The 14,927-nt window shown below is 38.0% G+C and overlaps 1 protein-coding gene across 1 annotated transcript in view; it reads right to left on the reverse strand.

The window, feature by feature from the left end:
* LOC128645614 (aldehyde oxidase-like) overlaps positions 1-14,927 on the reverse strand; it is a 196,049-nt gene that overhangs the window by 105,883 nt on the left and 75,239 nt on the right. Inside the window, 1 exon segment of the mRNA XM_053698721.1 lies at positions 3,879-4,063. Within this exon segment, the coding sequence (XP_053554696.1) occupies positions 3,879-4,063 (185 nt within the window).

A 14,927-nucleotide genomic window follows, 5' to 3' on the forward strand; every position in this document is an offset into this window, starting at 1 on the left:
CTCCAGCCGCAGAAAAAAGTCAGTAGTTAAGAGCTTTCTGGGTTAACGCCGGTTCATAAAGCTCTTAACTACTGTGCTCTAAAGTACACTAACACCCATAAACTACCTATGCACCCCTAAACCGAGGTCCCCCCACATCGCCGCCACTATATTTAAATTTTTTGACCCCTAATCTGCCGCTCCGTACACCGCCGCCACTTACGTTATCCCTATGTACCCCTAATCTGCTGCCCCTAACACCGCCGACCCCTATATTATATTTATTAACCCCTAATCTGCCCCCCACAATGTCGCTGCCAGCTACCTACAATAATTAACCCCTAATCTGCCGACCGGAGCTCAACGCTAGTATAATAAATGTATTAACCCCTAATCCGCCTCACTCTCGCCTCAATAACATCACCGACAGCTAACTTCAAGTATTAACCCCTAATCTGCTGACCGGAGCTCACCGCTACTCTAATAAATGGATTAACCCCTAAAGCTAAGTCTAACCCTAACACTAACACCCCCCTAAGTTAAATATAATTTAAATCTAACTAAATAAATTAACTCTTATTATATAAATTATTCCTATTTAAAGCTAAATACTTACCTGTAAAATAAATCCTAATATAGCTACAATATAAATTATAATTATATTGTACCTATTTTAGGATTAATATTTATTTTACAGGCAACTTTGTAATTATTTTAAACAGGTACAATAGCTATTAAATAGTTAATAACTATTTAATAGCTAAAATAGTTAAAATAATTACAAAATTACCTGTAAAATAAATCCTAACCTAAGTTACAATTAAACCTAACACTACACTATCATTAAATTAATTAAATACAATACCTACAATTATCTACAATTAAACATAACACTACACTATCAATAAATTAAATACAATACCTACAATTACCTACAATTAAACCTAACACTACACTATGAATATATAAATTAAATTAAATAGCTACAAATAAATACAATGAAATAAACTAACTAAAGTACAAAAAATAAAAAAGAACTAAGTTACAAAAAATAAAAAAATATTTACAAACATTAGAAAAATATTACAACAATTTTAAACTAATTACACCTACTCTAAGCCCCCTAATAAAATAACAAAGCCCCCCAAAATAAAAAAATGCCCTACCCTATTCTAAAATAAAAATAGAAAAGCTCTTTTACCTTACCAGCCCTGAAAAGGGCCCTTTTCGGGGCATGCCCCAAATAATTCAGCTCTTTTGCCTGTAAAAAAAAAACATACAATACCCCCCCAACATTACAACCCACCACCCACATACCCCTAATCTAACCCAAACCCCCCTTAATAACACTAAGCCCCTGAAGATCTCCCTACCTTGTCTTTACCACACCGGGTCCCGATCTGTCCAGAAGAGCCATCGAAATCTTCCTCCAAGCCCAAGCGGGGGCTGAAGAGTGGCGTCCATCCTCCAGCTGAAGTCTGGATCCAACCGGCAAATGAAGAAGTCCATCTTCGGGAAGAAATCTTCATCCTATCCGGGCAGAAGAGGACATCCGGACCGGCAACCATCTTGATCCAAGCGGCATCTTCTATCTTCATCCGATGAGGAACGGATCCATCTTGAAGACCTCCAGCGCGGACCGATCCTCTTCTTCCGACGTCCAACTGAAGAATGAAGGTTCCTTTAAGGGACGTCATCCAAGATGGCGTCCCTCGAATTCCGATTGGCTGATAGGATTCTATCAGCCAATCGGAATTAAGGTAGGAAAATTCTGATTGGCTGATGGAATCAGCCAATCAGAATCAAGTTCAATCCGATTGGCTGATCCGATCAGCCAATCAGATTGAGCTTGCATTCTATTGGCTGATCGGAACAGCCAATAGAATGCAAGCTCAATCTGATTGGCTGATTGGATCAGCCAATCGGATTGAACTTGATTCTGATTGGCTGATTCCATCAGCCAATCAGAATTTTCCTACCTTAATTCCGATTGGCTGATAGAATCCTATCAGCCAATCGGAATTCGAGGGACGCCATCTTGGATGACGTCCCTTAAAGGAACCGTCATTCGTCGGGAAGTCGTCGGAAGAAGAGGATGGATCCGCGGTGGAGTTCTTCAAGATGGAGCCGGTCGTCATCGGATGAAGATAGAAGATGCCGCTTGGAAGAAGATGGTTGCCAGTCCGGATCTACTCTTCTGCCCGGATAGGATGAAGACTTTGGAGCCTCTTCTGGACCTCTTCAGCCGTTGCTTGATAGAAGACTTCAGCCGGATGATTGATGTCTAGCCCCCGCTTGGGCTTGGATGAAGATTTCGGAGCCTGGAACGATCGGTGATACCTGGCATGGTGAAGACAAGGTAGGAAGATCTTCAGGGGCTTAGTCTTAGGTTTATTTAAGGGGGGTTTGGGTTAGATTAGGGGTATGTGGGTGGTGGGTTGTAATGTTGGGGGGGGGGTATTGTATGGTTTTTTTTACAGGCAAAAGAGCTGAATTCTTTGGGGCATGCCCCGCAAAGGGCCCTTTTAAGGGCTGGTAAGGTAAAAGAGCTTTGAACTTTTGTAATTTAGAATAGGGTAGGGCATTTTTTTATTTTGGGGGTCTTTGTTATTTTATTAGGGGGCTTAGAGTAGGTCTAATTAGTTTAAAATTGTTGTAATTTTTTTCTAATGTTTGTAAATATTTTTTTATTTTTTGTAACTTAGTTCTTTTTTATTTTTTGTACTTTAGTTAGTTTATATCATTATATTTATTTGTAGGAATTGTATTTAATTTATTTATTCATAGTGTAGTGTTAGGTTTAATTGTAGATAAGTGTAGGTATTTTATTTAATTAATTTATTGATAGTGTAGTGTTAGGTTTAATTGTAACTTAGGTTAGGATTTATTTTACAGGTAATTTTGTAATTATTTTAACTAGGTAACTATTAAATAGTTATTAACTTTTTAATAGCTATTGTACCTGGTTAAAATAATTACAAAGTTGCCTGTAAAATAAATATTAATCCTAAAATAGCTACAATATAATTATAATTTATATTGTAGCTATATTAGGGTTTATTTTACAGATTAGGGGTTAATAAATATAATATAGGGGTCGGCGATGTTAGGGCAGCAGATTAGGGGTACATAGGGATAATGTAGGGGGCGGGGGTGTACGGAGCGGCAGATTAGGGGTTAAAAATAATATGCAGGGGTCAGCGATAGCGGGGGGCAGATTAGGGGTTAATAAGTGTAAGGTTAGGGGTGTTTAAACTCGGGGTACATGTTAGAGTGTTAGGTGCAGACGTAGGAAGTGTTTCCCCATAGGAAACAATGGGGCTGCGTTAGGAGCTGAACATGGCTTTTTTGTAGGTGTTAGGTTTTTTCAGCTCAAACAGCCCCATTGTTTTCTATGGGGGAATCGTGCACAAGCACGTTTTTGAAGCTGGCCGCGTCCGTAAGCACCGCTGGTATCGAGAGTTGCAGTGGCGTTAAATTATGCTCTACACTCCCTTTTTGGAGCCTAACGCACTGAAAACCCAGCCATTCTGTGAACTCTAAATACCAGCGGTATTTAAAAGGTGCGGGGGGAAAAAAGCATGGGCAGCTAACGCACCCCTTTGGCCGCCAAACTCTAAATCTAGCCGTAAATTTGCTCAAATTAAAAACAATGTTATATAATGTTAGTATTCTTATAAAATAAGATACTATGTACTTCTATTTTTAATTGTCATCATTAAATATTGTTTTGTTCAGTCCTTACATGATAGTAACATACAAACTGCAGGACTGAGAGACTTTTTACCATTCTGACAACATCCCTGCAATATGTATGTTTCAGCTGCAACCATCTTCAAAGGAAAACATTCTTCATTAATTTGTCCCTAATGATACTGATTGTCAGATAAGATTCATACTTAGTAATTAGCTTCTGACAGGTTTTCTCTGCACAGACAGTGGTTGCTCCAATCCCTCCATAGAAAATGTGAATATCTTGAATGATGTCAGAGTCTTCATTAAACTGGACTTTCATGCCAGCCGTGACAATGGGTAATGCGTTTTCATGTCTCTGGGCCTGTCTGAATGCTGACACATAGTCTCCCTGTTGTTGAGAAATTAGATTTACTTTGAAGTTGTACAAATATATATTTACAATAAGTGTGCACTTTAGCAAAAAACATGCAAACAGTACTGGATCCTGTTACACTTAATTAAAAGAGATATGAAGAGTCTTGCATGGCTTTTCACTGGGTTTTCAAATTTTAAGTTATTCCAATCCAAGAGAAAATCCCTGAAATTTACTGTTATAGTGTGATTTTCCATTGGCTTTGCACCATGTAAACTCTAACATAACCTTGCAGAGAACTTGAAACCCATATTTATTTTTTATTATTTTACTTTTTAATTTCAACAGTGTTATTATTTGAACGACAACCTTCTCAAAATATAGTCACTTTCCCCATATTAGTACTTACATGCTAATGCTAGATTACCTTTCAAAGCCCAGAGCACCATAAATATCAAACAATGGTTCAATAATGCAATTCCCTATAGCAACCAACTATAGCTAGAGGGCATGAGATAAATCATCTGAGCTAGAGGGCATGAGATAAATCATCTGAGATAGAGGAGCATGAGTTAAATCATCTGAGATAGAGGAGCATGAGTTAAATCATCTGAGCTAAAGGAGCATGAGATAAATAGAGGAGCATGAGTTAAATCATCTGAGCTAAAGGAGCATGAGATAAATCATCTGAGTTAGAGGAGCATGAGTTAAATTATCTGAGCTAGAGGAGCAGGAGTTAAATTATAGATAAAGCATCTGAGCTAGCGGAACATGAGATAAAGCATCTGAGCTAGAGGAGCATGAGATAAAGCATCTGAGCTAGAGGGGCATGAGATAAATCATCTGAGCTAGAGGAGCATGGGATAAATCATCTGAGCTAGAGGAGCATGAGATAAATCATCTGAGCTAGAGGAACATGAGATAAATCACCTGAGCTAGAGGGCATGAGATAAATCATCTGACTTAGAGGGCAGGAGATACATCATCTGGGCTAGAGGGCATGAGATAAATCATCTGAGCTAGAGGAGCATGAGATAAATCATCTGAGCTAGAGGAGTATGGGATAAATCATCTGAGCTAGAGGAGCATGAGATAAATCATCTGAGCTAGAGGAGCATGAGATAAATCATCTGAGCTAGAGGAGCATGGGATAAATCATCTGAGCTAGAGGAGCATGAGATAAATCATCTGAGCTAAAGGAGCATGGGATAAATCATCTGAGATAGAGGAGCATGAGATAAATCATCTGAGCTAGAGGAACATGAGATAAATCATCTGAGCTAGAGGGCATACATTAAATCATCTGACTTAGAGGGCAGGAGATACATCATCTGGGCTAGAGGGCATGAGATAAATCATCTGATCTAGAGGAGCATGAGATACATCCTCTGAGCTAGAGGGGCATGAGATAATCATCTGAGTTAGAGGGCATGAGATAAATCATCTGAGCTAGAGGAGCATGAGATAAATCATCTGGGCTAGAAAGCATGAGATAAATCATCTGAGCTACAGGAGCATGAGATAAATCATCTGAGCTAGAGGAGCATGAGTTAAATCATCTGAGCTAGAGGGCATGAGAGAATTCATGTGCGCTAGAGGAGCATGAGATAAATCATCTGAGCTGGAGGTGCATGAGTTAAATAATCTGAGCTAGAAGAGCATGACATAAATCATCTGAGCTAGAGGGCATGAGTTAAATCATCTGAGCTAGAGGGCAAAAGAGAATTCATGTGCGCTAGAGGAGCATGAGATAAATCATCTGAGCTAGAGGTGCATGGGATAAATTATCTGAGCTAGAGGAGCATGAGATAAATCATCTGAGCTAGAGGAGCATGAGATAAATCATCTGAGCTAGAGGAACATGAGATAAATCATCTGAGCTAGAGGGCATACGTTAAATCATCTGACTTAGAGGGCAGGAGATACATCATCTGGGCTAGAGGGCATGAGATAAATCATCTGAGCTAGAGGAGCATGAGATACATCATCTGAGCTAGAGGGGCATGAGATAATCATCTGAGTTAGAGGGCATGAGATAAATCATATGAGCTAGAGGAGCATGAGATAAATCATCTGGGCTAGAAAGCATGAGATAAATCATCTGAGCTAGAGGAGCATGAGATAAATCATCTGAGCTAGAGGAGCATGAGTTAAATCATCTGAGCTAGAGGGCATGAGAGAATTCATGTGCGCTAGAGGACCATGAGATAAATCATCTGAGCTGGAGGTGCATGAGTTAAATCATCTGAGCTAGAAGAGCATGAGATAAATCATCTGAGCTAGAGGGCATGAGTTAAATCATCTGAGCTAGAGGGCATAAGAGAATTCATGTGCGCTAGAGAAGCATGAGATAAATCATCTGAGCTAGAGGTGCATGAGATAAATCACCTGAGCTAGAAGAGCATGAGATAAATCATCTGAGCTAGAGGGCATGAGTTAAATCATCTGAGCTAGAGAGCATGAGATAAATCATCTGAGCTAGAGGAGCATGAGTTAAATCATCTGGGCTAGAGGAGCATGAGATAAATCATCTGAGCTAGAGGGCATGAGATAAATAATCTGAGCTAGAGGAGCATGAGATAAATCATCTGAGCTAGAGGGGCATGAGATGAATCATCTGAGCTAGAGGGGCATGAGAGAATTCATGTGAGCTAGAGGAGTATGAGTTAAATCATCTGAGCTAGAGGACATGAGTAAAATCATCTGTGCTAGAGGAGCATTAGATAAATCATCTGAGCTAGAGGTGCATAAGATAAAGCATCTGAGCTAGAGGAGCATTAGACAAATCATTTGAGCTAGAGGAGCATGAGATAAATCATCTGAGCTAGAGAGCATGAGATAAATCATCTGAGTTAGAGGAGCATGAGATACATCATATAAGCTAGAGGAGCATGAGATCAATCATCTGAGTTAGAGGAGCATGGGATAAATTATCTGAGCTTGAGGAACATGAGACAAATCATCTGAGCTAGAGGGCATGAGATAAATCATCTGAGCTAGAGAGCATGAGATATATCATCTGAGTAAGAGGAGCATGAGATACATCATATAATCTAAAGGAGCATGAGATCAATCATCTGAGCTAGAGGAGCATGAGATAAATCACCTGAACTAGAGGAGCATGGGATAAATCACCTGAACTAGAGGAGCATGAGATAAATCATGTGAGCTAGAGGGGCATGGGATAAATTATCTGAGCTTGAGGAACATGAGACAAATCATCTGAGCTAGAGAGCATGAGATAAATCATCTGATCTAGAGGAGCATGAGATCAATCATCTGAGCTAGAGGAGCAGGAGATAAATCATCTGAGCTAGAGGGGCATGAGATAAATCATCTGAGCTAGAGGAGCCTGAGATCAATCATCTGAGCTAGAGGAGCATGGGATAAATCACCTGAACTAGAGGAGCATTAGATAAAGCATCTGAGCTAGAGGGGCATTAGATAAATCATCTGAACTAGAGGAGCATTAGATAAATCATCTGAGCTAAAGGGGCATGAGATAAATCATCTGAGCTAGAGGAGCATGAGATAATTCATCTGAGCTAGAGGAGAATGGGATAAATTACCTGAGCTAGAGGAGCATGAGATAAATCATCTGAGCTAGAGGGGCATGAGATAAATATTCTAAGCTAGAGGAGCATGGGATAAATCACCTGAGCTAGAGGAGCATGAGATAAAGCATCTGAGCTAGAGGGGCATTAAATAAATCATCTGAGCTAGAGGAGCATTAGATAAATCATCTGAGCTAGAGGAGCATGAGAGAAATCATCCGAGCTAGAGGGTTTGAGATAAAGCATCTGAGCTAGAGGGGCATGAGAGAAATCATCTGAGCTAGAGAGGCATGAGATCAATCATCTGAGCTAGAGGAGCATGGGATAAATCACCTAAGCTAGAGGAGCATGAGAGAAATCATCTGAGATAGAGGAGCATGAGATAAATCATCTAAGCTAGAGGAGCATGGGATAAATCAACTGAGCTAAAAGGAGCATGAGATAAAGCATCTGAGCTAGAGGGCATAAATCATCTGAGCTAGAGGGCATGAGATAAATCATCTAAGTTTAGAGGAGCATGAGATACATCGTCTGAGCTTGAGGTGCATTAGATAAAGCATCTGAGCTAGAGGAGCATGAGATAAATCATCTAAGCTAGAGGGGCATGAGATAAATCATCTAAGCAAGAGGGGCATGAGATAAATCATCTGAGCTAGAGGATCATGAGCTAAATCATCTGAGCTAGAGGAGCATGAGATAAAGCATCTGAGCTAGAGGATCATGAGCTAAATCATCTGAGCTAGAGGAGCATGAGATAAAGCATCTGAGCTAGAGGAGCATGAGATAAATCATCTGAGCTAGAGGGCATGAGATAAATCATCTGAGCTAGAGGGCATGAGATAAATCATCTGAGCTAGAGGAGCATGAGATAAATCATCTGAGCTAGAGGAGCATGAGATAAATCATTTGAGCCAGAGGGCATTAGATAAATCTAAATAGTAAGAGAGAAAGAGAAACAGGTATCTTGTGGCACACTTAAGTTGAGAGCCTTAATTATCATATCATAGGGCAGCACAAAGGATAATGATGATTAAAATATAACTTTTATTAATTGATTCATAAAAAATATAATAATAATAAACTAAACAAAGAAAAATTAATCAAAATAGGGTTAAATTGTAGTTAATCGGGTATTTGGGTGATCACCATTTAATGAGTAGTGTTAATTACCTTTATATAATCATATATGTGGTGTAGGTGATTTTACATTGAAACTTTATGTATCCTAATACCTTTAATACATCCTACTGTAACTGTAGCATAATTCAATTAATAGACCTAGGTAAGATACCACTACTATGTATTCATAAGGATATTGAGTTCAAATGTATTTGTATATTTCCTATGTTCAAATACCACATAAAGATTCCCATGGTTTTACCATATGTATATGTGAAGTACAAGAAATTAATATTTGGCCAAGTCGTTCATTCCAAGGGACCTAGATTACCAGATCTCATATATGCGTGAGATAAATCCCATTGAACATGGATTATTCTTATGTCTGTTAATATCTCAGAGCATCTTCTAATTTTGTATGTTTAAGTAGTTACTGCTCCCATTACCAACAAGGTCATATCATAACATAAGGATTTGGCACGGAAAATGAGCATCAAATTTGATGACATATCAAATCTCTTATGCCTAGTGTTACATCAAGAGAAACTTCTGCAAGATTCTTTCCTGCAATTGAGTTATTGTAAGAATGGGCTGAAAGTCAGTTGTTCATTCAAACCTTTTGGGGCTATAGTTTGGAGTCTGAAAATCCATTTAGTTTCCTCTTTCAGGAGGGTTGTTTCAGTACCCCCCCCCCCCTCTAATGCCTCATCTTATTTTCTATAGAATTCAACATGAAAGGACTGATTTTCCTTCATGTTTTTCCAAAAAGTGTCTCGCCACCGACGTGATTTTATTTCCTCTCTCCAGGTCACTTTTAGCATTGCGAATATTACCTAAATGTTCCCCTAGTCTCGTTCTTAGTTCTCAAGTCGACATTCCTACATACCTTTTGCCACATATGCATTCAATACAGTAAATAGTATTTTTAGTTCGACAGTTATAAAAATCATTCATGTATATAACGCCTTTTGGGAACGTTTCCATCTGTCTCACTGTACGTATATATGGGCAGAACTTGCATGTTCCACAGGGGTAAGTGCCTTTAAGGTTATCTTTCCTTTTACTCTGATATTTTACAAAATGGCTTTTAACAATTCTATCCTTAATAGTTGGTGCTCTTCTCCAAGAGACCTGTATCCTGTCCCCAATCCTTTTTGTCAGATCTTCATCGGTATGCAGTATGTGTATGTGTTGAGAAATTCAGAAATTTCTCTATGAGCTTCATCAAATGTACTTACGAATCTCACTTTTTGATCACTCTTATCTTTTATTTTAGGTACCAGAAGGTCAGATCTTGTAATATGCAATGTTCTGTGATAGGCTTTCTTGAGTATGGAATTAGGATAACCTCTCTCCTTTAATCTCAACTTGAGGTCATTCGCCTATTCATTGAATTTCAATATTTCAGAGCAATTACGTTGTAAACGCAAAAACTCACCATAGGGAATCACTCTTTTGGTAGAGTCATGATGTGCACTTTCAAATCTAAGGATAGAGTTGGTGGTCTCCTTTCTATGTAAATCGGTTTGAACTTTATTAAACATATCTCTAGAGATACTCAGATCTAGAAAAGTAACACTGTCGTAACTAATCTCATAGGTCAGTTTTAAGTTCAAATTGTTGGTGTTGAGTTCACTTTTGAATGTTTTGAAAGTATTGATGTCCCCTCTCCATAGTATAAAGACATAATCAATGTACCTCAGCCACAATAAGATGTATTCAGTATATTTCAACATTTTATCTCCAAAGACAGTTTCTATTTCCCACCATCCTAAGTACAGGTTGGCATATGTTGGGGCACATGCCATGCCCATTGCTGTGCCTCTAATTTGAAGGTAGAATTTATCGTTAAAAATTAAAAAGTTGTGGCTGAGGACAAATTTGAGTAGGCGTAAAATGAAGTTGTTTTTATCAATGCTATCACACCACTCCATTTTGAGGAAATATTCGATTGCAAAGCATCCCCAATTATGATCAATTGATGTATAGAGGGATTCTACTTCGCATGTAGCAAAAAAATACTCTCATCCAGAGTTATACCCTCAGTTTTATGCAAAACATCCATTGTGTCTCTAACGTATGATGGCAATGTTAGGACAATATCTCTGAGTCTGTAATCAATATATCTCGAGGCTTGTTCGCCTAGACTCCCTATACCGGAGACAATTGGTCTGCCTGGTGGTGTAAGCTTATTTTTATGGATTTTTGGGAGGAGATATAATGTTGCTGTTTTTGGTTTATTAATGGTCAAGTATTTGTATTCTTTGTTGTTAATTATGGCTTCTCTTTTTGCACTTTCAATTATGTTTTTGTATTTCAAGAGGAAATCATTTGTTGGATCCCCAAAGAGGTGTTTATAGCACTGAGGATCTCCAAAATTGTTTTAGGGCCTCAATTATGTACATCTCTTTTGGCCAAAGGACTATATTTCTGCCCTTATCAGACAGTTTAATAACTAAATCTTGACATGATTGGATATCTTTTAAGGCCCATTGCTCCTTTTTACTTAAATTTGACATATTCTTTGTGTTGAGCTTCAAAATATCTCTGCTCACAACTTTAAGGTAAGTATCAATTTGAGGGAATTGTGTAAGTAGAGGCATAAAAGTTGATTTTGTTCTTATCTTAGCCAGTCATTAGACATAGAAGGTGTATCCTCATTCTCTTCGAGGAGGGATACTAGATTGAGTATAGTTACTTCATCTAAATCCTCATCATCATGTTTGCTATACATTTTATTCATTCAAAACCAGCTTTCTAATAAAGAGATGTAAATCTCTGATTATCTCAAAATGATTTAGGGTGTTGGTTGGGGAGAAGGACAAACCTCTACTTACTACATCTATGTGATCGCTAGTAAGCATTTTATTAGTGAGGTTTACAATCTGGAGGTTATCTGGTTTTACCATTGTGGTCTCTTCCCCCAATCCTCTCGATTCCCCCCATTGTTCTTGTACCCCCATCTGGTTCTGTTTCTGAGGCTGCGATCTTGACCGCCTCCCTCTTCTTTGTCTTTTGTTTTTGGTTTTTTGGACTCCTCGTTTTTTGAGAGGATTGCTTGTCTTTCACTTGCATTTTGTACAAGTAAAGTTCTATTAAGAGGGGCTTCTTCTGTGTCCTCTGCTGGAGAGGATTCACATTCTGAAGACGCAGCTTCTTCTCTGTTTGTATTTGATGGGAGATAGTTCCTCCTACGTCTGGGTTTTTTTTTCATCCCATGTGAACGCACAACCTTTTTCAAAGTCTTTAATGTCTCTGGTTAATTTACTTCATTTTGTTTGTATTATTTCTTTTTCCTTAGTATCCAACTCTTCCCTTAAAGGGACACTGTACCCAAAAAAATTCTTTCGTGATTCAGATTGAGCATGAAATTTTATGCAACTTTCTAATTTACTCCTATTATCAATTTTTTTTCATTCTCTTGGTATCTTTATTTGAAATGCAAGAATGTAAGTTTAGATGCCGGCCCATTTTTGGTGAACAACCTGAGTTGTCCTTGCTGATTGGTGGATACATTCATCCACCAATAAAAAAGTGCTGTCCAGAGTACTGAAACCAAAAAAAGCTTAGATGCCTTCTTTTTCAAATAATGATAGCAAGAGAACAAAGAAAAATTGATAATAGGAGTAAATTAGAAAGTTGCTTAAAATTGTATGCTCTTTCTGAATAACAAAAGAAAAAATGTGGGTTCAGTGTCCCTTTAAGGTTTTATATGCAGATTTAAAATTTTCTAGTGGTTCAAATTTGTGTAGTTTAGTATTAAGGTCTGAGATCTCTTTACTTAACTCATCTACAATTTCCGTTTTGTAATCTGATAATATGGCCACCAATACTTCAGAAAAAGATATAAGTGGTTGTTCCAATCTTTCTCTATAACCCCTTGGGATAATATGTTTTGCAAGGTAGCGATCATATGTACTCTTATTCCAAACTGATCTTGTGTGTTTCCTTAATATTTCCCCCAAAAGTTTCAAACCTGTTTCCCAGTCACTTATTTCTTTTTTTTTTTGGTTACCCTCTACACTAGTCAGAAAATGTAGTAAATTAACCAGAGACATTAAAGACTTTGAAAAAGTTTGTGTGTTCACATGGGATGAAAAAAACCCCAGACATAGGTGGAACTATCTCCCATCAAATACAAACAGAGAAGAAGCTGCGTCTTCAGAATGTGAATCCTCTGCAGCAGAGGACACTGAAGAAGCTCCTCTTAATAGAACTTTACTTGTACAAAATGCAAGTGAAAGACAAGCAATCCTCTCAAAAAACTAGGAGTCCAAAAAAACAAAAACAAAAGACAAAGAAGAGGGGGGCGGTCAAGATCGCAGCCTCAGAAACAGAACCAGATGGGGGTACAAGAACAATGGGGGGGAATCGAGAGGATTGGGGGAAGAGACCACGATGGTAAAACCAGATAACCTCCAAATTGTAAACCTCACTAATAAGATGCTTACTAGCGTTCACATAGATGTAGTAAGTAGAGGTTTGTCCTTCTCCCCAACCAACACCCTAAATCATTTTGAGATCATCAAAGATTTACACCTCTTTATTAGAAAGCTGGTTTTGAATAAAATGTATAGCAAACATGATGATGAGGATTTAGATGAAGTAACTATACTCAATTTAGTATCCCTCCTCGAAGAAAATGAGGATACACCTTCTATGTCTTATGAATGGCTAACTAAGATAAGAACAAAATCAACTTTTATGCCTCTACTTACACAATTCCCTCAAATTGATACTTACCTTAAAGTTGTGAGCAGAGATAGTTTGAAGCTCAACACAAAGAATATGTCAAATTTAAGTAAAAAGGAGCAATGGGCCTTGAAAGATATCCAATCATGGCAAAATTTGGTTATTAAACCGTCTGATAAGGGCGGAAATATAGTCCTTTGGCCAAAAGAAATGTACATAATTGAGGCCCTAAAACAATTAGGAGATCCTCAGTGCTATAAACACCTCTTTGGGAATCCAACAATTGATTTCCTCTTGAAATACAAAAACATAATTGAAAGTGCAAAAAGAGAAGCCATAATTAACAACAAAGAATACAAATACTTGACCATTAATAAACCAAAAACAGCAACATTATATCTCCTCCCAAAAATCCATAAAAATAAGCTTACACCACCAGGCAGACCAATTGTCTCCGGTATAGGGAGTCTAGGCGAACAAGCCTCGAGATATATTGATTACAGACTCAGAGATATTGTCCTAACATTGCCATCGTACGTTAGAGACACAATGGATGTTTTGCATAAAATTGAGGGTATAACTCTGGATGAGAGTACTTTTTTTGCTACATGCGATGTAGAATCCCTCTATACATCAATTGATCATAATTGGGGATGCTTTGCAATCGAATATTTCCTCAAAATGGAGGGGTCTGATAGCATTGATAAAAACAACTTCATTTTACGCCTACTCAAATTTGTACTCAGCCACAACTTTTTCTTTTTTAACGTTCAATTCTACCTTCAAATTAGAGGCACAGCGATGGGCACGGCCTGTGCCCCAACATATGCCAACCTGTACTTAGGATGGTGGGAAAGAGAAACTGTCTTTGGAGATAAAATGTCAAAATATACTGAATACATCTTATTGTGGCTGAGGTACATTGATGATGTCTTTATACTATGGATAGGGGACATCAATACTTTCAAAGCATTCATAAGTGAACTCAACACCAATGATTTGAACTTAAAACTGACCTATGAAATTAGTTACGACAGTGTTACTTTTCTTGATCTGAGTATCTCTAGAGATATGTTTAATAAAGTTCAAACCGATTTACATAGAAAGGAGACAGCCACCAACTCTATCCTTAGATTTGAAAGTGCACATCATGACTCTACCAAAAGAGCAATTCCCTATGGTGAGTTTATGCGTTTATGACGTAACTGCTCTGAAATATTGAAATTCAAGGAACAGGCGAATGACCTCAAGTTGAGATTAAAGGAGAGAGGTTATCCTAATTCCATACTCAAGAAAGCCTATCATAGAGCATTGCATATTACAAGATCTGACCTTCTGGTACCTAAAATAAAAGATAAGAGTGATCGAAAAGTGAGATTCATAAGTACATTTAATAAAGCTCATAGAGAAATTTCTGAAATTCTGAATTAACACATACACATACTGCATACCGATGAAAATCTGACAAAAAGGATTGGGGACAGGATACAGGTCTCTTGGAGAAGAGCACCAACTATTAAGGATAGAATTGTTAA

Source organism: Bombina bombina, chromosome 1 (assembly GCF_027579735.1).
Source record: "Bombina bombina isolate aBomBom1 chromosome 1, aBomBom1.pri, whole genome shotgun sequence".
NCBI classification, from domain to species: domain Eukaryota; kingdom Metazoa; phylum Chordata; class Amphibia; order Anura; family Bombinatoridae; genus Bombina; species Bombina bombina.